A 20,687-nucleotide genomic window follows, 5' to 3' on the forward strand; every position below is an offset into this window, starting at 1 on the left:
GCCGGGCAGGCAGGAGCGATCAAACCCCCTCTGCACATCATCCCCATAGGGGGGAAAAAAGGGGGGCGATCTGATCGCTCTGCGTGCACCCTGATCTGTGCTGGGGGCTGCAGAGCCCACCCAGCACAGATCACAACAAACAGCGCTGGTCCTTAAGGGGGGGTAAAGGGTGGGTCCTCAAGTGGTTGAATGGGTGACATTTCTACAGGTGAACTTTTTTCCTTCAATACATTAACATTCAAAAACCATGTATTGTGTTTTCTCAAGTTACGTTTTGAATTATACCAAACGTTTTGGGTAATCAGAAACAATTTCACACCTTTTCAATAAAACACCTTTTAAACCTCCAGCAAGTAAGGAATATTCAAAGTGAGTTTGATATTACTTTTCTACTAGTTTTTATTTGTACTTTTTCTGTTGTTAAGTGCTAAAACATGACTTTGTAGATAAAGTGAAAACTCAGAGGAAAGTTGACTGAAAGGGGCATGATGAAAAAACTGGAGGTTCATCTTTTGCAGCTCTGCTTCTACCTTTATCTTTTAGCTTTACTAACCCATTGCATGGTTTATAAAGGTGATATAAACACATATGTGAAAAAGAGGCATAATGTCATGCTGCTTGCTGTTTGAATTCCTGCTGGTGTCACACTATGGACTTTACATGAACTTCTGCTGTCCAACAGCAGAGGTCTCACCTCATCACTGGAACTCTGTGAACAGTCACCTGACCATTGTTATGCTGCTGGTGTCACACTATGGACTTTACATGAACTTCCGCTGTCCACCAGCAGAGGTCTCACCTCATCTCTGGAACTCCGTGAACAGTCACCTGACCATTGTGCAGTATTTAAGACTGCCTCTAGCAGAAGAACATTGCTAGATCATTTTGTGCTGTAGGCCTTGTGCTCTGGTCACCCGACCTTGTTCCTAGCTCCTTGCTTCCTGTATCTAGTATTGATCTCCCGGTATCGACCTCTTGCCTTGTCTGAATACTCTCTTGCTCATTGTCTTGTACACTTCTGATTTTCTGCTACCTGGACATTATGGACTTCTACTGTGGCACAGCTATCACAGACTTTGTCTGCTGTTCCTGCTCCTGATGACTTCCAGTCTGCAGTTCCTGCTCCTGATGACTTCCAGTCTGTTGTTCCTGCTCCTGATGACTTCCAGTCTGTTGTTCCTGCTCCTGATGACTTCCAGTCTGTTGTTCCTGCTCCTGATGACTTCCAGTCTGCTGTTCCTGCTCCTGATGACTTCCAGTCTGCTGTTCCTGCTCCTGATGACTTCCAGTTTGCTGTTTCTGCTCCTGATGACTTCCAGTTTGCTGTTTCTGCTCCTGATGACTTCCAGTCTGCTGTTCCTGCTTCTGATGACTTCCAGTCTGCTTTTCCTGCTTCTGATGACTTCCAGTCTGCTGTTCCTGCTCCTGATGACTTCCAGTCTGCTGTTCCTGCTCCTGATGACTTCCAGTCTGCTGTTCCTGCTCCTGATGACTTCCAGTCTGCTGTTCTTGCTCCTGATGACTTCCAGTTTGCTGTTCCTGCTCCTGATGACTTCCAGTCTGTTGTTCCTGCTCCTGATGACTTGCAGTCTGCTGTCCCTACCGATGGTATCCAGTCTCTTGTACCTGCCGATGGTGTCCAGTTCAGTGTTCTTCCTGGTGGTGCTCAATTTGCTGCCCAGCCTGTTGTTACATCTGATGATCTCCAGCCTGTTGCCAAGTATACAGTCTTGCCTGGTGGTTTGCAGTCTATCAAGCCCATTATTCGGTGTGACTCTTTCAAGTCACTTACTGTCCAGGTTCTCCAGTGTCCAGCTGCACAGTCTCCAAAGATTTGTGGTTTTGTTTTTGAATTATATCCCTCCCTGCCCACTCAGCATTTGCACCTGTTGCCTGCTCTGCCATGGTATTTGCTGCTTACCACTTTGCCTGATTATTGGGACCCAGGTGGGTGTAAGTTGAAAGACTGGGTGAGCGTCCGGAGGCCGCTCCTAAAGGAGGGGGGGGGGGGTTGTAATGTCATGCTGCTTGCTGTTTGAATTCCTGCTGGTGTCACACTATGGACTTTACATGAACTTCCGCTGTCCACCAGCAGAGGTCTCACCTCATCTCTGGAACTCTGTGAACAGTCACCTGACCATTGTCATGCTGCTGGTGTCACACTATGGACTTTACATGAACTTTCGCTGTCCATCAGCAGAGGTCTCACCTCATCTCTGGAACTCTGTGAACAGTCACCTGACCATTGTGCAGTATTTAAGACTGCCTCTAGCAGAAGAACATCACTAGATCATTTTGTGCTGTAGGCCTTGTGCTCTGGTCACCCGTCCTTGTTCCTAGCTCCTTGCTTCCTGTATCTAGTATTGATCTCTCGATATCGACCTCTTGCCTTGTCTGACTACTCTCTTGCTCACTGTCTTGTGTACTTCTGATTTTCTGGTCATTGATCCTGGTTTGTACGAGAATTCTCCTGTGTGCTGATTCTGCTGATATGTGTCTGTATATATTGCATTTACTATTGCTATTGTATATATTGTGTGATCCTTGTTCCTGTGGTCTGCTATTGTGTTTATTGTGTGACCTGTGTCTGTGCATATTTGTTGTATATTAGTTAGTTAGTCAGGGTGATATCGGGGCACTGCTGTCATATTGTATGATTGCATGCATATTGTTTATACATGTTAATTTGCACTTCTGTAAATAAATACGTTCATTCACCTTTAAATCCAATCTGTGCAGACCTCAGTATTTCTTTACAAGTGATCTCTAAGGGCCCTTTTCCACTTGCAATCGCTAGCGTTAGCGCTAAGCGCTAGCGATTGCGATTCAGCAAAATCCTTTTCTTTCCCTGGCAATAGCGTTTGCGATTTTGCTATGCACTGCAGGGCATAGCAAAATTGCGGCAATAATCGCTCCGCTGCGCGATCGCGATTGTGTAAAAATCGAATCGCGGTAGTGGAAATAACCTACCGCGATTCCTATGTTATTTAGCAAACCCCAGCGATTTTAAAATCGCTAGTGATTTGCGCTTTTGTGATTCAGCAAACGCAATCGCGCTAGTGGAAAAGGGCCCTTATCCTGTTTTGCCTTGATAAGCATCTGCATGCGCAGATCTTTACACATAAGTAAATTTAAGAGCTGAGGAATAGCGGATAGTAAAATATTGGTAAGATTTATCAATACTCCACTATTTACATTGGTACTAAGGATAGTAAAATACAAATACTTTTAGTGCCCAATAGCCGATAGTTGTATTAGTGGCAAAAGTGTGTGCCCAAATGTCCTGCTTCCATATATACAGCAAGAAAAACTCTAGCAATGAAAGCTAGCAAAGAACTGTTCAGTAAAGTGAAAAGCATTTATTAGATTATTTTTTTAAATACAATAAACATTAGATGATAAAAATGCAATAAAAATGTGCCATTTAAAGTGAGAGTGCCTGTTGACTGATCAACGTCATGACCATCAGGGCAATAAAATTAGTGTTGTATACAGTAGCTCAGGCAGAAAAGTGACTTTTCAATGCTTATTAATCTCTCTCTCTCTCTCTCTCTCTCTCTCTCTCTCTCTCTCTCTCTCTCTCTCTCTCTCTCTCTCTCTCTCTCTCTCTCTCTCTCTCTCTCTCTCTCTCTCTCTCTCTCTCTCTCTCTTTTCATATTTTGTATGAAATGTATAAATATTTATTCACTACTCTCTGAGCTAAAAGCTGTTTGGCAATGGGGAAACTTGTTTTTTCTCACATTTTGAAACCAGAAAGCCATGGAGGGAATAATATAATTCAATACTAAATTAGTATTTTCCAGGTTTGCATGCTGCGGATCATCAGCTCTAGGGTTGGCATTACCTTTCTCTTTCACTCACGGTAATACGTCTTCACCATTTTTTGGCTTTTTTAAGCATTAGATCAGCACTGGTCCTTATTCAGTGAATTGTAAAAACAATATATGATATCCAGTATGAAATAGATGCATTAACCTTTCATAATAATTTGTATGCAAACATTATGCTTACCAGCTTCAACACACTTCTCATCTATCTTCATATCTTCCTCTACAATTAGGGTAACACAACAGGTAAATATCATGTAAATATGAACTGTATTCAATATGACAAACATGTAAATATTGCTGTGTACTGAGAACATATCTGGAGACAGACACACATCATCTCTCATCTTCTTACCTTCCCCTATTGTGCTCACTGTCCATGCAAGGAAGGAGTTGAAAGAAACACAAAGTCAAACTCGAAAAGTTTTTTGCAAGCTATTAGTAGACCAAGACTAATCTCCCTGAATAGAATATACAATGTACAGCAACACTAATAACATGCATTCCCTACTGTTACTTTACTCCCTACAAGCCTGTCTTAAATTGATGGTGATAGTAGATAGCACTCATTTTGTTGCACTGTAGCAGAGTCCCAGGTCTGAATATTAGCTACCTTAAGTACCTGTTTGCATGGTATTTCTTTGTTTTCTATGTTTGCCTTGGTTTCCTTACAGATTGCAAAGCATACTGTTAGGTATATTGGTTTCCCTAAATTTGTTCTAGACTGTGGTAGAGACATTACACTGTAAGATCTTCTGAAAGGTAGTGAATATGGGCACTGTACAGGTGTAATAATTATAACCACTTTGGTTTAAGAGTCTTAAAGGGGTTATTTCGCGAAAAAAGTAGGCAGTTAAAAAATGTGACAGATGACAGGTTTTGGGCCAGTCCATCTTTTTAAGGGGGATTCTCAGGGCTTTCTTTGTTTTCAACAGCATTTCCTGAACAGCAGTTTAACTGCCAAAATAGCAAGATACCAGCCGGTCTCCCTAATCACTTGCACACTATTATGTCAGTTAGATTTTGCAACTGTTGTTCAGGAAATGCTGTTGAAAACAAAGAAAGCCCTGAGAATCCCCCTTAAAAAGATGGACTGGCCCAAAACCTGTCATCTGTCACATTTTTTAACTGCCTACTTTTTTCGCGAAAGAACCCCTTTAAATCTTAAGGTTCATACACACCTATCTGCTAAACTTGTCTGTTAAGCCCCATTCAAACGCTCAATGGTGGTCGTTTATGCAGCACAATTGTCAAACAGCTTTTGTTGTGAAACAAGTTAACTAAAACAAGTATTTTGTTTTTGTTCAAAAAGCTGGTAAGTCTGATAAGAAGTCAATCCAACAGTTGCCTAGGTAAAATGCCTCTATTTTAATAAATAGCCTTTCTGTAAGGCAAGACCGTATTAACTGCCTGAATCCAGTTTGAGCAAGAGCGGACAATGGCAGTTATCCAATTCTTGGTAAATGTAACACCTGCTAAATGTAACACCTCAGTCACAAATTGTTTATGTTATTTATCTGTGATCCTATCAGCTATATCTAAGTTTTTACAGTGGATCCGAGATGAAAAACTATAACAAGTAACTTGTCTATATATCTTATCTAAAGTTTAGATAGTTTACACAGCAAATCTAGCTGCAAACGGAATCAACAGAATATGATTATTTCTTCCTGTGATACAATGACAGCGGTCATGTTCTGTTTGTAAACATTACACATAGGCAAGCTGATCTGCATCTCCAGCACTCAGCCTGTGAAAACCTAATTCCCCCTCCGCCTCCCTCCTCCCCTCTGCCTCTGAAATCTCTGGCTAGTAACACTTCCCCCTCCTCCTGCCCAGACTGAGCTCCCATAAGCCCTTGCTACGGTCTAAAAATGCCAAGGCACTCTGAAAAGCTGTGGGCGGGACTTGTTTTGTTTATAGAGAGTTAGAGTATTAAAACAAAAACAAAAAAGTATTTGGCTTGAGGAATGCCCCATAAACTATATGAACGGAATACAACTATGCAATGAGTAAAAGTTTATCTTGGATCCACTTTAAGTATAGCGTATGTATGTACGTTACTCACAAATCTTACACTTGCTGCTGCACCTTTAGCATAACACTATTAAACAGCATCTTGAATGTACTAATATTCATACCTGCCACAGAAAAAATCACCATCTAGGATCTCTGCCATAGTCATGTACACAATTTGTAAAGACAGTGGTTTCTCCTGTTGGATGGACTGATCTGGCTAGTGGTAGAAACCCACATATAAACATATAAAATCCCAGAAGATAGTGTTCTTGGTGGGTTTTAAACCAAGGACTTTAGAAATGTGAGGTAGTAGCTATGCTCACTGACTATCAGTACAAATTGACTTTGAGCTGGACACTGCTTTATAGAGTATTGAAAGGCTAGAGACAAGGGCATACTCACACTGAGATGCTTTGAGGCAAGAATGGGTCATAAAGGGCTGAGACCACCAAAATTCACGTTGTTTCCTAGAAACACAGAAAATGACATTTCAACACTCACAATAAAATGACTGTCTAGTTTAGGCTAGATTATTATTATTTATTGCATTTATAAAGCACCAACATATTACACGGGGCTGGGCAATAAATGGGAATACATACAATGTTAGCAAGGGGTGTCAGACAGAGAGGTAGTACAAGGTTATAAACACAAACAGGGTATAATAAGCATAAATTATCATGCAATTTTACAGAGACCCAGCAATTCAAGTTTGAGTTAGTCCATGGACAGGGTGTCATTGGTGAGGTTGCAAGATCAAGAAGGGCACACTGGGGGGACCCTGCCAAAGGCTTACAATGTAAAGGGAAGGGGGGAGGAACACACAAGGTATGGCACTAATCCCTCAAGAAGTGAAATATACAAAAAAAATATTTTTTAGAATTAACCTTTGCAAATATTACCTTTTCAGAAGGTGGTTAGATGGTATGAGGCCAGCACACCTACTGAGATCTGAGGCTTTTCTTGCTTGCCACCACATAGAGTCACTTTGGTCAACTATTTGCAGGATGTCTCCTCTTTTGAAAGGTAAGCCAGCATCAGCACAGGGAATAGCTGGATCCTGCTGAGGCCAGTAATCTGCCATAGCTCTGACAAATAGCTGCAGTGAGAAAATGTAATTGAAGGTTAAATAAAACCGACACATACAGTACATCAGTTCTTTCCTTCTCTTCACTGACTGGTTCCAGTGGTTGGGGAGAAGTGCTGGCTCAGGGGGCTGAGTGGAAAAAAGGCTGGCTGGAAAGGAAATCAGGCTAACTGGCTGGCTAGTTGACGGTGCTAGGTGGATGGGTGGGAAAAAATCAGGCTGGATGAGAGTACCGGGCAAGCAGGGAGAGACCATAAAGTAAGGTCTGTGTATTTTCTGTGTTGCCTACCCAGTCAACTGAGGCTCTGCCTCATCTGAACTATAATTCAACCTCTGGCAGAGCAAGAGAGACAGCTCTCTCACTGCAGAATGTCTGGACAAGCAAGTGTACATGTACCTTCCCACCGGCTGCATCTGTACTATATGGACACTCCACAAAAAATAAAATCTTCTATGAACTCACCATACACCTAACTGAAAATCTTGGGGTGTCTTCTTTCTAAAATGGGGTCACTTGTGGGGTTCCTATACTGCCCTGGCATTTTAGGGGCCCTAAACCATGAGGAGTAGTCTAGAAACCAAATGCCTCAAAATGACTTGTAAATAGGAGGTTGGGCCCATTAGCGCACCTAGGCTGCAAAAAAGTGTCACACATGTGGTATTGCCGTACTCAGGAGAAGTAGTTTAATGTTTTTGGGGTGTATTTTTACACATACCCATGCTGGGTGGGAGAAATATCTCTGTAAATGGACAATTGTGTGTAAATAAATCAAAAAAATCTCATTTACAGAGATATTTCTCCCACTCAGCATGGGTATGTGTAAAAATACACCCCAAAACACATTATACTACTTCTCCTGAGTACGGCGATACCACATGTGTGACACTTGGTTATTTTGAGGCATTTGGTTTCTAGACTACTCCTCGCGGTTTAGGGCCCCTAAAATGCCAGGGCAGTATAGGAACCCCACAAGTGACCCTATTTTAGAAAGAAGACTCCCCAAGGTACTACGTTCGGTGTATAGTAAGTTCATAGAAGATTTTATTTTTTGTCACAAGTTAGTGGAAAATTACACTTTGTATGGGTATGTGTAAAAATACACCCCAAAACACAGTATACTATTTCTCCTGAGTATGGCAATACCACATGTGTGACACTTTTTTGCAGCCTAGATGCGCTAAGGGGCCCAAAGTCCTATGAACACCTTTAGGCTTTACAGGGGTACTTACAATTTAGCACCCTCCAAAATGCCAGGACAGTAAACACACCCCACAAATGACCCCATTTTGGAAAGTAGACATCCCAAAGTCGGGCATGGTAAGTCCGTGGCAGATTTCTTTTTTGTTTGTCACAAGTTAGCAGAAATGGAAACTTTTTTTTATTTATTTTTTTGTCACAAAGTGTCATTTTCCGCTAACCTGTGACAAAAAATAAAATCTTCTATGAACTCACCATGCCTCTTAGTGAATACTTTGGGATGTCTTCTTTCCAAAATGGGGTCATTTGGGGGGTATTTATACTATCCTGGAATTCTAGCACCTCATGAAACATGACAGGTGCTCAGAAAAGTCAGAGATGCTTCAAAATGGGAAAATTCACTTTTGGCACCATATTTTGTAAACGCTATAACTTTTACCCAAACCAATAAATATACACTTATTGCTTTTTTTATCAAAGACATGTAGCACAATAAATTTGGACAAAAATGTATACATAAATTTTACTTTATTTGAAAAATGTCACCACAGAAAGTTAAAAAAATTATTTTTTTGACAAAATTCATGTCTTTTTTGACGAAAATAATAAAAACTAAAAATCACAGCAGCAATCAAATAGCACCAAAAGAAAGCTGTATTAGTGACAAGAAAAGGAGGGAAAATGTATTTAGATGGTAGGTTGTATGACCAAGCAATAAACCGTTAAAGCTGCAGTGGTCTGAATGGAAAAAAAGTGTCTTATCCTTAAAGAGAACCCGAGGTGGGTTTGAAGAATTTTATCTGCATACAGAGGCTGGATCTGCCTATACAGTCCAGCCTCTGTTGCTATCCCAAACCCCCCTAAGGTCCCCCTGCACTCTGCAATCCCTCATAAATCACAGCCACGCTGCTGACACACAGCTTGTCAGAGCTGGCTATGTTTCTCTCTATAGTGTCAGTCTGCTGCTCTCCCCGCCTCCTGCAGAACTCCGGTCCCCGCCTGCGTCCCTTCCCTCCCCACTGATTGGAGGGAAGGGAGGGAGGCAGGGACCGGAGCTATGCAGGAGGTGGGGGAGCAGCCGAGACTGACACTACAGATGTAAACATAGCCTCACAGCACGGCTGTGGTTTATAACGGATTGCGGAGTGCAGGGGGACCTTAGGGGGGTTTGGGATAGCAACAGAGGCTGGGCTGTATAGGCAGATCCAGCCTCTGTATGCAGATAACATTCTTCAAACACACCTCGGGTTCTCTTTAAGGGGTTTTAAGACTGCAGTCCTTAAGTGGTTAATTATACCCTATATGGGCACCATTAGTATTACTATTTTCATTCTGAAGGTACTGAGAATTCATCCAACTGTCGGAAGAGGCTCCTGGGAGGCTGGTGTTACAACTCCTAACCTGCCTAGCCCTGATCCCTCCTACTATTCTCATAAGATCTCTGTTAAGGTGCATATACACGTCTGATTTTATGCCCTATTGTCGTTGAAACCAGACGTTTGAACGACTTGTCATTCAAACAAAAAGTCGTTCAGACTCCTTGTACACACAGACGTCAAGGCGTTTGAAATGCTAATTACAGCTAATTTACATGTCGTTTGACTGGTCAATGGACTTGTGTAACGATCTGCCCAGCTGTCTGCATGGGCAGACAGCTGTTTGTCCATTCTTTAGGTCTGAAGGCTGCAGGTCTGTGGAAAAGAGACCTGTCTTTGCTTTTCAAGTTTCAGAGTTGCTCTGCTGAGGAATTTGCATACACTTGTCATGCAGATTGCCTAGCTGCCTCCTTTGAAGGCTTGCAGTATAAGTACCATGTTCTCCCAGAGTCCTTTGCTGGTCATGAAGGTTTGTTCCTGCAAACACTCCTAGAGTGTCAGCCTTGCTGTCATTTGCTAAGATTATCTTAGAGTAATTCCTGGGGACTGCACTAGGCATCCCTTCTAGTGCAGTCAGGTTGTATTATCTGTATTGCCTAGTTCTGTCTCTCTGTCTCGATTGTCTTGTCACCAGCGGTGGTCGACAGGAAACCGTTCTGTCTGTCTGGGAGTGTAGGCTAGAGCTGCGGTTGCTACTGGCTGCTTCATCTGTCTGGATCGCATTCGCCCTAGTGGTAGTGGCAGTGCCTCCTTCTGTATTCTGCCTCAGGGGTGCTAACCAGAGCAGCGGTTGCTACTGGTAGCCCCATCTGTTTGTCTGTTTGGATCACATTCGCTCTAGCGGTAGCAGTGGTGGTTCCTTCTTAACCCTGTCTGGGAGTGTAGGCCAGTGCTGCAGTTGCTGCTGGCTGCTCCTTCTCTCTGTCTTGTTTTGTACGAACGCTTGCTGTAGGCTCGGTGAGGTAACCGTTTAGCAAGCGTTCGCGTTCTCTATTTCGTGTTTGTGTGTCATTGGTTAGTTAGGGTGGCACGCTTATCACTGGGCGCCTAACGCGCGGTGATCGTGCTTAAACACGTTCGCTGTTGCGAATGAGTGCGGTGTTCACGTTTAGTTAGCGTTTGTTATTTTCCTTATTGTTCTTGTTTGCTTTGCCTTTGCTACTCTCGTGCTCTGTTCTGCTCCAACTTGTGTCACTTCTGGCAATCGCCTCTGTTGCGATTGCGTTCCCACTTTGGTTCTGTTGTTGTGTGCTCACCGTCGCTGGGTGGCGACTAGATTGGTGGACACACATTTATTCTGTTTCTGTGCTCTCTCTCTTTTAGGGCTATCCAGCCCTACATTGCTTCAACTCATGCAATTCCCATCTGGCATCTGTGGCAGTACAGAGGCTGTGTCCGTCTGTACTCCACAGCTCCATCTGCCGGTGGGAATCTCCCTCTACAGGTGCATAGCACCATTGCTGGGTTCTCTCAGATTATACGCTTGTGAAGGATTTCCGCAGTGTCAGCGCGCATCCTGTGCGCTGACCACGGAAATAATTCCACAATCGTTACAACTTGATAGAGCAATGGACTAGATCAAATGACTGCTCAAACAACTTGCTGCTTGAAAGTCTGTTAGTGTTAAGCTAATAGGCTTTCAAACAACAAGTCGTTTGTACACATGTACGGACCTTTGAACGACAGTTATGCTGGGAATACACCATACGTTTTTACCCCGGATAGACGGGTTGGATAGCTAATTTCCGACATGTCCGATATTTGTTTCGTTCTTTTTTTTTAGCTCGGATTCTCATAGAAGTGAATAGAAAAAGATAAAACGAACGGAAGATAAGAGAATCGAGCGCAGAATCGAGTGGAGAATCGAGCGGAAAAAACTCTTGGGTGGAAAATGGAGCGGAAAAACGTATCGAGTGTACCCAGAAGTAGTCTACGGATCCGCCAAGTGGATCAGTCAAAACTGCTGCTATCAGTCTAACGATCATTCGTACACACGACAAACTGTCTTTCAAATGACTGGTTTGAACGACAAGTCGTTCTGAAATATCAGACGTGTACGTACCTTTACTGCAGGGAATGGATCTCACAGCATTTGAACTTTCACAGCATAGACAATGTACTGTAGTAAACTATAGTTCTGCTTCAAACTGTTTTACCATCAAGCTTAATTCTCCCATCAACCATACTCTGGGTGATAATTCAAGACAATACCGATGACATTTTTTATTAGAAAATTTAAATTATCAAAGTAGTATGAGTTATAACCTGCACAACCTGCTCATAGTATTAAATATATGTTCACCCTCATACTGCATTGAGGTGGTAAAGTTGGTCAGCGATTGGTCAATCATAATTGAAAGTGTGTACCAGGTGTTCCTGTATATTCTTACTTACCATTGTGTGACTGCTCACAGTACGATCACCAACAGGAATCAATTTAAACACAATTGTTCCTTCAGACTGAATCTGGAAATAAAACAAGATATAATTTACACTTGTTTTCAATTAAATCAGAAAGCGTAATATCGGAGAATTCATAAAAATCCCCACAAAACTATGTACTGTAGATGTAAATAATGGCCCAGAAATCAAAATTCAAGCCACACAAGCAATACATTTGTACAGAAACAAACAAACTGAAACCTTATTAAAAAATGATAGATCAGATCTGTACCACCCAGTTACTCAATCAACCAAATGACCCAGATGTGTTGCCTGGATTCATCTGAACTAAGCACTATTTAACTACAGCCCACGCTTATGAATTTGAACCTCCTTATAGATCATTCTGATTCTAAAAAAAAATATAGGAATTGTTAGGCTTGGCAGATCTCTCGTCTTCCTTCAGCCTCTATACCCCAATCTAATACCACTGTGATGATCCGCTCAGCTGGCTGCACAGGCAGACAGCTGTTTGTCCATTCCTCTAGTCTGTGGGCTGCAGGTCTCTGGAACAGAGACCTGTCTTTCCATTGCAAGTTTCTGTTCTGTTCTCTTGCTGGGGAATTTGCATACATTCGTTATGCAAATCCCCTACCTGCCTTCTTTGATGACTGGCACTATAAGAGCTTTATGTTTCCCAGAATGCTTCGCTGGTCATTTCCCTTCCATGCTCAGTTCCTGATGGACACTGCTGGAGTGTCAGCCATTGCTATCTAGTATAGTTAATTCCTGGGGGTTGCCTGTTCTGTCTTGTCTTGCCTGTTTGCCATTGTCCTGTCCCTATGGTGGTTGACAGGAAATGGTTCTGATCTATGTTCTTGGAGTATAGCTGGTGCAGCGGTTGCTACCAGCTATCTCTTCTGTTCTGTCTTCTGGGATCGCGCTAGCTACTTTGTGCTAGCGCTGGGGATCCTTCTGTTCTGTCTCCTGGGATCGCGCTAGCTACTTTGTGCGAGCGCTGGGGATCCTTCTGTTCTGTCTTGTCGGTCGCGATTGCGCTGTCACCAGCGGCGGTTGATAGCGAATCGTTCTGTCTTGCTGAGATCGCACTAGCCGCTAGCGTTAGCGGCTGTGGATCTTTCTGATCTGTGTTCCTGCTTGGATCACACTTGCTCTGGCGGAAGAGCGGTGGATCCTTCCTGCCTAGTTCTTGTTTTTCGTGTGTCTGTCTTGTCCGCTGCGCTTGCTACAGGCTCGGTGAGGTAACCGTTAAGCAAGCGCTCGCGTCCCGTTTCATGTTTGTCTGTTTATGGTTAGTTAGGCGTGCTTGTCTCTATTGTGCTTATCACGTGGAGATCGCGCATAACCGCGTGCACTGTTGCGAATGAGTGCGGTGTTTGCGGTTAGTTATTTTCCATATCTCCTTATTGTATTTGCTGTGCCTTTGCTACCCTCGTATTCTATTCTGTTCTGCCTTGTGTCACGTCTCGCGATCGCACCTCTCGCGATCGCGTTCCTATTTCGTATCTGCTGTTGTGTGTGCGCGGTCGCGGAGTGGCGACTGGATTGGCGCACACACATACAACCTATCCCTTTTGCTCAATCTCATTCGCAATCGCCTCTCTTGCGATTGCGTTCTGCGCTTCGTACAATTCCTGTCTGGCACTTGTGGAGGTACAGAGGATTGGTTCCTCTGCACTCCCCAGCGCCATCTGCCGACAGGAATTTCCCTCTACAGGTGCGTAGCACCTTTTGCTGGGTTCCTGCAAATTATACGCTTGTGGAGGATCTCCGCCGTGTCAGCGCACGCGTTGTGCGCTGATCACGGGGAAAGTTCCACAATCGTGACAGAATGACCAGCCCAACCCAAAACCCCAGTGTAGACGGAATTTCCGATTTGTACGATTTTGTCGAATATGGCTCTTGTACCTTTAAGAGATTTAAAAAACTTGAACCTGAATCAGCAGACGAATTTTTGTCTGAGTGTACGAAGCTGTTAGCGAACCCTGAATTCCAGTGTCTACCTGGGCCCCCCAAATGGTCTACATTCTGTTGGGGGGCGAAATGTCAATGTGGGGTTATGATGTGTTAAATCATATCACCCTGAGTCAAAGACCCCTGGAATTCTTGGCCTTTTTAATTCACAATTGGCTGAGATTACCTCAATTACCATACCCCCTTAATGAGTTGTTGTCAGCAGCTCAATCAGCTGTTCCATCTACTCTTTCATCCACAAAGCAGCCATCCAAAGCCTCTAAGTCTAAACGTAAAAGATCTAGGAAGGCTTCCCAGCGGAAAGATCCGTTGCCCCTAGCAACCACAAATAAAGAGGTTATTTCTGTCAAGTCTGAAATGGGCAAAACCATGCAGTATGATAATGATGTTTATAATGCATCTGCTGATCAGTTTTCAGGTTTTTTGCCCCAATCCAAAGCTTATGTGGATCCTGCTATAGGTAGGATCGCACACTACATTAAAGCAGTTAAAAAATCTGTTCTTGTTCCTGAACTCCACCCCTATGGAGATTATTTGGATACTGGCCTGTTTGAACCCCCATTTGCTTCCTGGGATATTGGGGCCTTGCTGGAAGAATTCGATTTTGATTGGAAAGCCTTTTGCGATTTTTACATCGCAAAAAGCGAAGATGTCTTGAATGCTTGTCTCGATTCTATGTACCTTCTGATTGATTCCGATGAATGTGACAAGGATGATGTGGATCTGGTGATCTATGTATGGCAAACGATTTTGGATGAGTTGCACACACACCAACCAATTGATTCCAATAAAGAGACATCGTTGTCGGATGATTGTTCCTGCCTTTCTGGGGTAAAGCATGAGAGTCTTGACTTTGTGCAATCTGAAATGAATGACAGTGTGCAGTTTGAATCTGTGCGATCTGATGCCTGTTTCTCGGATGTTCCTGCAGATTGTGATCGGCATGAGTCTGCCGGTTTCCTCAAGGATGTGTGGGATCCTTTGTCATTTAGTAACAGATCTTTGAGATCTTCCGTCTGTGACCCTGCTATGGGGAAAATTTCTCGACTATGCAGCGTCAAAAGTAAAATTATTATGCCTAATAAAGTTTATCCTGTTGATGTCGCCATTTCTTCTGCAAATGAGTTTCTGTCTCACCCTGTTCACACCTGTGCAGGCCTGTTGCCTGATGACAGTTGCTCCAGTGTTTCTGTCCTAGATGCCTTGCAGTCTGCTCCGCAGATCGCGGAAGTTTGCGATATGGAAGCGTCAGTTTCGCAACCTAAAGCGATCTTGGATCCGCAAATTTTGCGTTCTGACTCCTCGGATTCGACATTGTTAGCCGAATCTAAGAATGAGACAGCGCTTCGGTTTTGCGAATCTGATGCTGAAGCTTCTTTGCCTTGTCCAGAGAAGCTTTCTCTGAACCTGCCCTGTACCATGAATGAAGGCATGATGTCCACTTGCATTGACATTTGCGAGTCTGATTCTGAAGAAAGTATTGACTCTCCACCCAGTACTCTGGATGAGTCAATATTGCCTTGTACAATATCTCCTGCCCTGCCCCTAGAGGCTCGTCTAGGTATTGCTGCTATTTTTACCTGTCTTTCTGCAGTTTTGGAATTGCAAGCTAGTTTGACTACTACGCAGAGTTCTGGGTGCAGTGAGATTAAAGTTAGGGAGTCAGTGTGTGGTCCAGTGAATATTCCTGTACGTTCCACTCATGATGATGAAATTCAGTCTCAGTTTATGGTGGAACCTTCCCTGGGACATCTGCCCTGTTCTCAAAATAAAGTTCCAGTTTTGCCCTGTAACATGGATAGTACAGAATCCTTCTTAGACAACTTGAAAAATGATGTTCCTGAGGTCTTGTTCGATGATCTAAAGGTCTCCGAGTTCCTCCCAAGGGGTGCAGAACTTGTGGGAGATGTCTCCTGCCCCCCAGGTCCTTCTGAGGTGTTGCCCACTTCAATAGGCATTGCTGCCTTGCTGACTACTTTTGCAGCTCTTGTGGAGCTTCATTCATGTGTAGTCAATGATGATATTACAGTTACAGAAAATTCTGAATTTGAATCCGAGTCTTCTTTTGAAAGACCAGTACCTGTGATCTTTACTCGTGATGATTTTCTGCCCGGTACTGGTTTTGGTCTTGTCGTGTCGGACTCTGAGGTTGGCAGTTCCCCGACATGTCCTGAGGTTTCTCCTGTACTAGTGTACCCCGATGTGCTCTGTGACCCAGAAAGCCCAAGTGTGCCTCGGTTACCAGCGTACTCAGATGCTTCCTCTGTGGAGACATGTTCTGATATAGCCTGCCTGCTTGCATGCCCAGAAGTGGTCCCTGAAAGTCCTGATCTTGATGGGTGTCCTGCTAATTTTGAGTCTGGAATGATCATAGGTTCCATAGGGGTTCTTGGTGGTTCTCCATGTGAGCCTGGTGAGCGTTCTGGCTTCTTGGGATCTCTGCGGAGCTTCAAGGCGTTCTGGGAGATTCCGGGAAAAGTTTTGCTTGGTGCCCTGAATGCGATCAGCAATGGCTTTGGTGTTGTAAGGGACACTTCGAACAGGTATTGCGGCAGGTTTGGTATTCTTGGACGCTCCTTGGAAGGTGGTGGGTATTGTCTGGAGGGTGTCGATGGCTTCTTCTCTGGTGTCCACAGTCCTGATGGGTGTTGCGCTGAGACTTGCAGTGCTGATGGGCATGTTTCGGTGGCTTCTGCTTCTGATGAGGTCGGTTTCGGATGGACTGACTCTGGAATTGGGCCTTGTCGGGCTGTCCTGACCTTCATGAGTCTTCAGTTAGAGTTTTGTGATGTTACCAGTCTTGAGGGATGTCTGGAATCCATCCCTAGAAGGGGGGGTACTGTGATGATCCGCTCAGCTGGCTGCACAGGCAGACAGCTGTTTGTCCATTCCTCTAGTCTGTGGGCTGCAGGTCTCTGGAACAGAGACCTGTCTTTCCATTGCAAGTTTCTGTTCTGTTCTCTTGCTGGGGAATTTGCATACATTCGTTATGAAAATCCCCTACCTGCCTTCTTTGATGACTGGCACTATAAGAGCTTTATGTTTCCCAGAATGCTTCGCTGGTCATTTCCCTTCCATGCTCAGTTCCTGATGGACACTGCTGGAGTGTCAGCCATTGCTATCTAGTATAGTTAATTCCTGGGGGTTGCCTTAGGCTCCCCTTCTAGCCCAGTCAGGTTGTATTATCTGTATTGCCTGTTCTGTCTTGTCTTGCCTGTTTGCCATTGTCCTGTCCCTATGGTGGTTGACAGGAAATGGTTCTGATCTATGTTCTTGGAGTATAGCTGGTGCAGCGGTTGCTACCAGCTATCTCTTCTGTTCTGTCTTCTGGGATCGCGCTAGCTACTTTGTGCTAGCGCTGGGGATCCTTCTGTTCTGTCTCCTGGGATCGCGCTAGCTACTTTGTGCGAGCGCTGGGGATCCTTCTGTTCTGTCTTGTCGGTCGCGATTGCGCTGTCACCAGCGGCGGTTGATAGCGAATCGTTCTGTCTTGCTGAGATCGCACTAGCCGCTAGCGTTAGTGGCTGTGGATCTTTCTGATCTGTGTTCCTGCTTGGATCACACTTGCTCTGGCGGAAGAGCGGTGGATCCTTCCTGCCTAGTTCTTGTTTTTCGTGTGTCTGTCTTGTCCGCTGCGCTTGCTACAGGCTCGGTGAGGTAACCGTTAAGCAAGCGCTCGCGTCCCGTTTCATGTTTGTCTGTTTATGGTTAGTTAGGCGTGCTTGTCTCTATTGTGCTTATCACGTGGAGATCGCGCATAACCGCGTGCACTGTTGCGAATGAGTGCGGTGTTCGCGGTTAGCTAGCGTTGTTATTTTCCATATCTCCTTATTGTATTTGCTGTGCCTTTGCTACCCTCGTATTCTATTCTGTTCTGCCTTGTGTCACGTCTCGCGATCGCACCTCTCGCGATCGCGTTCCTATTTCGTATCTGCTGTTGTGTGTGCGCGGTCGCGGAGTGGCGACTGGATTGGCGCACACACATACAACCTATCCCTTTTGCTCAATCTCATTCGCAATCGCCTCTCTTGCGATTGCATTCTGCGCTTCGTACAATTCCTGTCTGGCACTTGTGGAGGTACAGAGGATTGGTTCCTCTGCACTCCCCAGCGCCATCTGCCGACAGGAATTTCCCTCTACAGGTGCGTAGCACCTTTTGCTGGGTTCCTGCAAATTATACGCTTGTGGAGGATCTCCGCCGTGTCAGCGCACGCGTTGTGCGCTGATCACGGGGAAAGTTCCACAATCGTGACAACCACACTCTTCACCTATACGCCAAGCCCCCACCTGAATGGGAGACCAGTACGCCTACCAGACTACAGTTACCCCACAGGACTTCAGCGTGCAAGGTATAAAGACTGAGGCCGGGAAGACAAGAGTACTACTAGAGCTCACTAAGCAAGACAAAATGTGGCTAGGTAACATCAAATAATAGTGCGGGATGCACTAGTGGAGGAGACTACACAGATCACAGCAGGAGTAGTAGACTAGAGACAGGGAGCAAGATTACTCAGAGCGACCGCAGCTCTGAGCTTCCGATAACCGCCTCAATAAACGAGACACAATGGTTGCTCAGAGCGACCGCAGCTCTGAGCCTCTGTTGTCCGTCACACTGAATAAGACAAGGATAGAAAGACAGACAGGAAGGAATGTTTGCCAACTTAATCGCTACCCGAGCGATGGAAAACATTCACACAAGCAAGACAGAACAAGAAGGAGCGTAACTAATAACAACCGCTGCTATAGTCATGCCCACATGATCAGAACTAGCAGGATCGCTAGCCAATCACTACCACAGTGATGGCTAGGTCTAGTATAGCAGGACTGGAAGGACTATGAAGTCCACAGGATCAGAACTAGCAGGATCGCTAGCCAATCACTACTGCAGTGATGGCTGCATCCGGACTAGCAGGACTGGAAGGACTCTGCTGTTTACCCACGCAGGAACAGCAACCATCCACAAGCAAGGCATAGCAAGACAAGGCAATTCACAATTGAAACACAGGACCCAGCAAACAGCTATGGCAAAGCTGAACACTATGATGGGCAAGATGAAAAGGGAGGAAGAGGCTTTTATATGAACATCATCCAATGAGAGCAGGCATGCAAATTCCAACACAGCTGAATTGTAATTACTCAATCCTGTGTCAGGCCTGAAACCCACTAGAAATTGCTAGCGATTTGTGATAGCATTTTGCAATCAATATTTGGGAGCGTTTTCCCTGCTCCCATACAGTTCATTAGAATGGAAACGCTCCCAAAATTCTGCATGTCCGGCGATTGCGATTTCCTTAATTGTAATCGCTCTAGTGGAATTTGTCAAGGAAACTGCTAGCGATTGAAAGCGCTCACTAAATGCTCAAAAAAAAGCTCTAGTGGGTTCCAGGCCTCAACCTGATTGGAGGCTGCAGGCTGATTGCAAATGAATAGGACTCTCATTACAAATGCACACAACATTTTGCAGCAATATGCATGCAGGAAATTGAGCACTGTCTGGCTGCAGCTCAGTTGCAACAAGTTATAGGTAGATTCATAACAGCATCCTGAGCTGCTCTGAACTGCAGAGTGATTGCTGATGGCAGTGACTCTTATTGCAAATCCAACCTAAACTGAATGCATGCAGAGAAAGCAGAACTGCCGGTTTGCAGTTCTGCTGCAACCAACAGGACATGCTACAGGAGAGATCCTGACAGGAATATAGCTAATAGTGCACTGATGCTAATTTTATGGTATGCCGCACTTGATTTGTCCAGTTTCAAGATGCATAAATTGCTATCAAATTTGCATCACATTGGAATTATTTGCACCTTGTGGGTTAGTCACCATGCTGCAAAAGGTTCTATAAGAACTCTGTGCCATAATTATAGAAATTCCAGAACAGATAAAAAGACTTATCACATTGGAAAAGGTAACAAAAACGTTAAAAAAAAAGATTTATCACATGGGAAAGGGTTACAAAAACAAACAAAAACAAAAAAAGATCTATTACATTTGAAAGAGTAACAAAAATTTTCAAAACTTTAAATACAAGATATAAAATTGGTGTTGTTGGACTGTGGAAGTGGTTGAAGGTGAGAGATAGGCACCAAAATATGAAAATTATTGGAAGAGGATGACCAAACGTTGATTCGAATTACAGACAGTGGGTAAATAAAGGCAATAAATGTAAATGTATGACAAGGCCTCATCAAACATTTTATTTTATAATTTGGATACACATAGTGACCCCCTATTTCCTTGTTTCTTTATCTTTTGTATGAATTGCATCTTAATGTTGATTTTGCACTTTCTATGTTTAATAAAATACTGTAATTTACATTTCAAATCCCCCATAGCTCATTTCAATATTACAGTGTATGTCAAGTAATAAAATATATTTACCAAAATATGAATCACTTGCTCTGGCTCCAGGCCTTCCACCGGTACACCATTCACCTCCACTAATTTATCACCAGCATATAATAAACCTGGGATTGAAATACATATGATTCAGTGATCAGCTGCAGAGTTTTAAAATTATAACTAAGCAATATACATGATGACGATAAGTTTTAAACAAAGGCAACAGCGCTATAGTGTTTACTTGTGCTTTTACTGATGGGCCGTATGCTAAAATATGAATAGAAAAACATACTGTATGTGCAATGCAGAAAAATTATCTCTTACCACTTCTATCTGCAAGGCCACCATGGATAACTCTGGCAACAATAATATCTCCTGTAATTTCATGACGCTTAATTGTAGCCCCCTTGACGAAAAAACATAGAAAAATGAATTTCTTACAAAAGTGAGATACATTTCAT

The 20,687-nt window shown here is 43.8% G+C and overlaps 1 protein-coding gene across 4 annotated transcripts in view; it reads right to left on the reverse strand.

Moving 5' to 3' along the window:
• The window catches only part of MPP4 (MAGUK p55 scaffold protein 4), a 72,340-nt gene that overhangs the window by 24,861 nt on the left and 26,792 nt on the right, over positions 1-20,687 (reverse strand). For all 4 annotated transcript variants that reach the window (XM_068245099.1, XM_068245097.1, XM_068245098.1 and 1 more), the window contains exons 7-13: positions 20,551-20,632; positions 20,266-20,351; positions 11,902-11,973; positions 6,749-6,945; positions 6,249-6,313; positions 4,183-4,200; positions 4,012-4,050 (exon numbers count right to left, since the gene is read on the reverse strand). In XM_068245099.1, coding sequence (XP_068101200.1) covers positions 4,012-4,050; positions 4,183-4,200; positions 6,249-6,313; positions 6,749-6,945; positions 11,902-11,973; positions 20,266-20,351; positions 20,551-20,632 — 559 coding nt within the window. The remainder of the gene's footprint in view (positions 1-4,011; positions 4,051-4,182; positions 4,201-6,248; positions 6,314-6,748; positions 6,946-11,901; positions 11,974-20,265; positions 20,352-20,550; positions 20,633-20,687) is intronic.

This window comes from Hyperolius riggenbachi, chromosome 7 (genome assembly GCF_040937935.1).
Source record: "Hyperolius riggenbachi isolate aHypRig1 chromosome 7, aHypRig1.pri, whole genome shotgun sequence".
Taxonomy (NCBI): Eukaryota; Metazoa; Chordata; class Amphibia; order Anura; family Hyperoliidae; genus Hyperolius; species Hyperolius riggenbachi.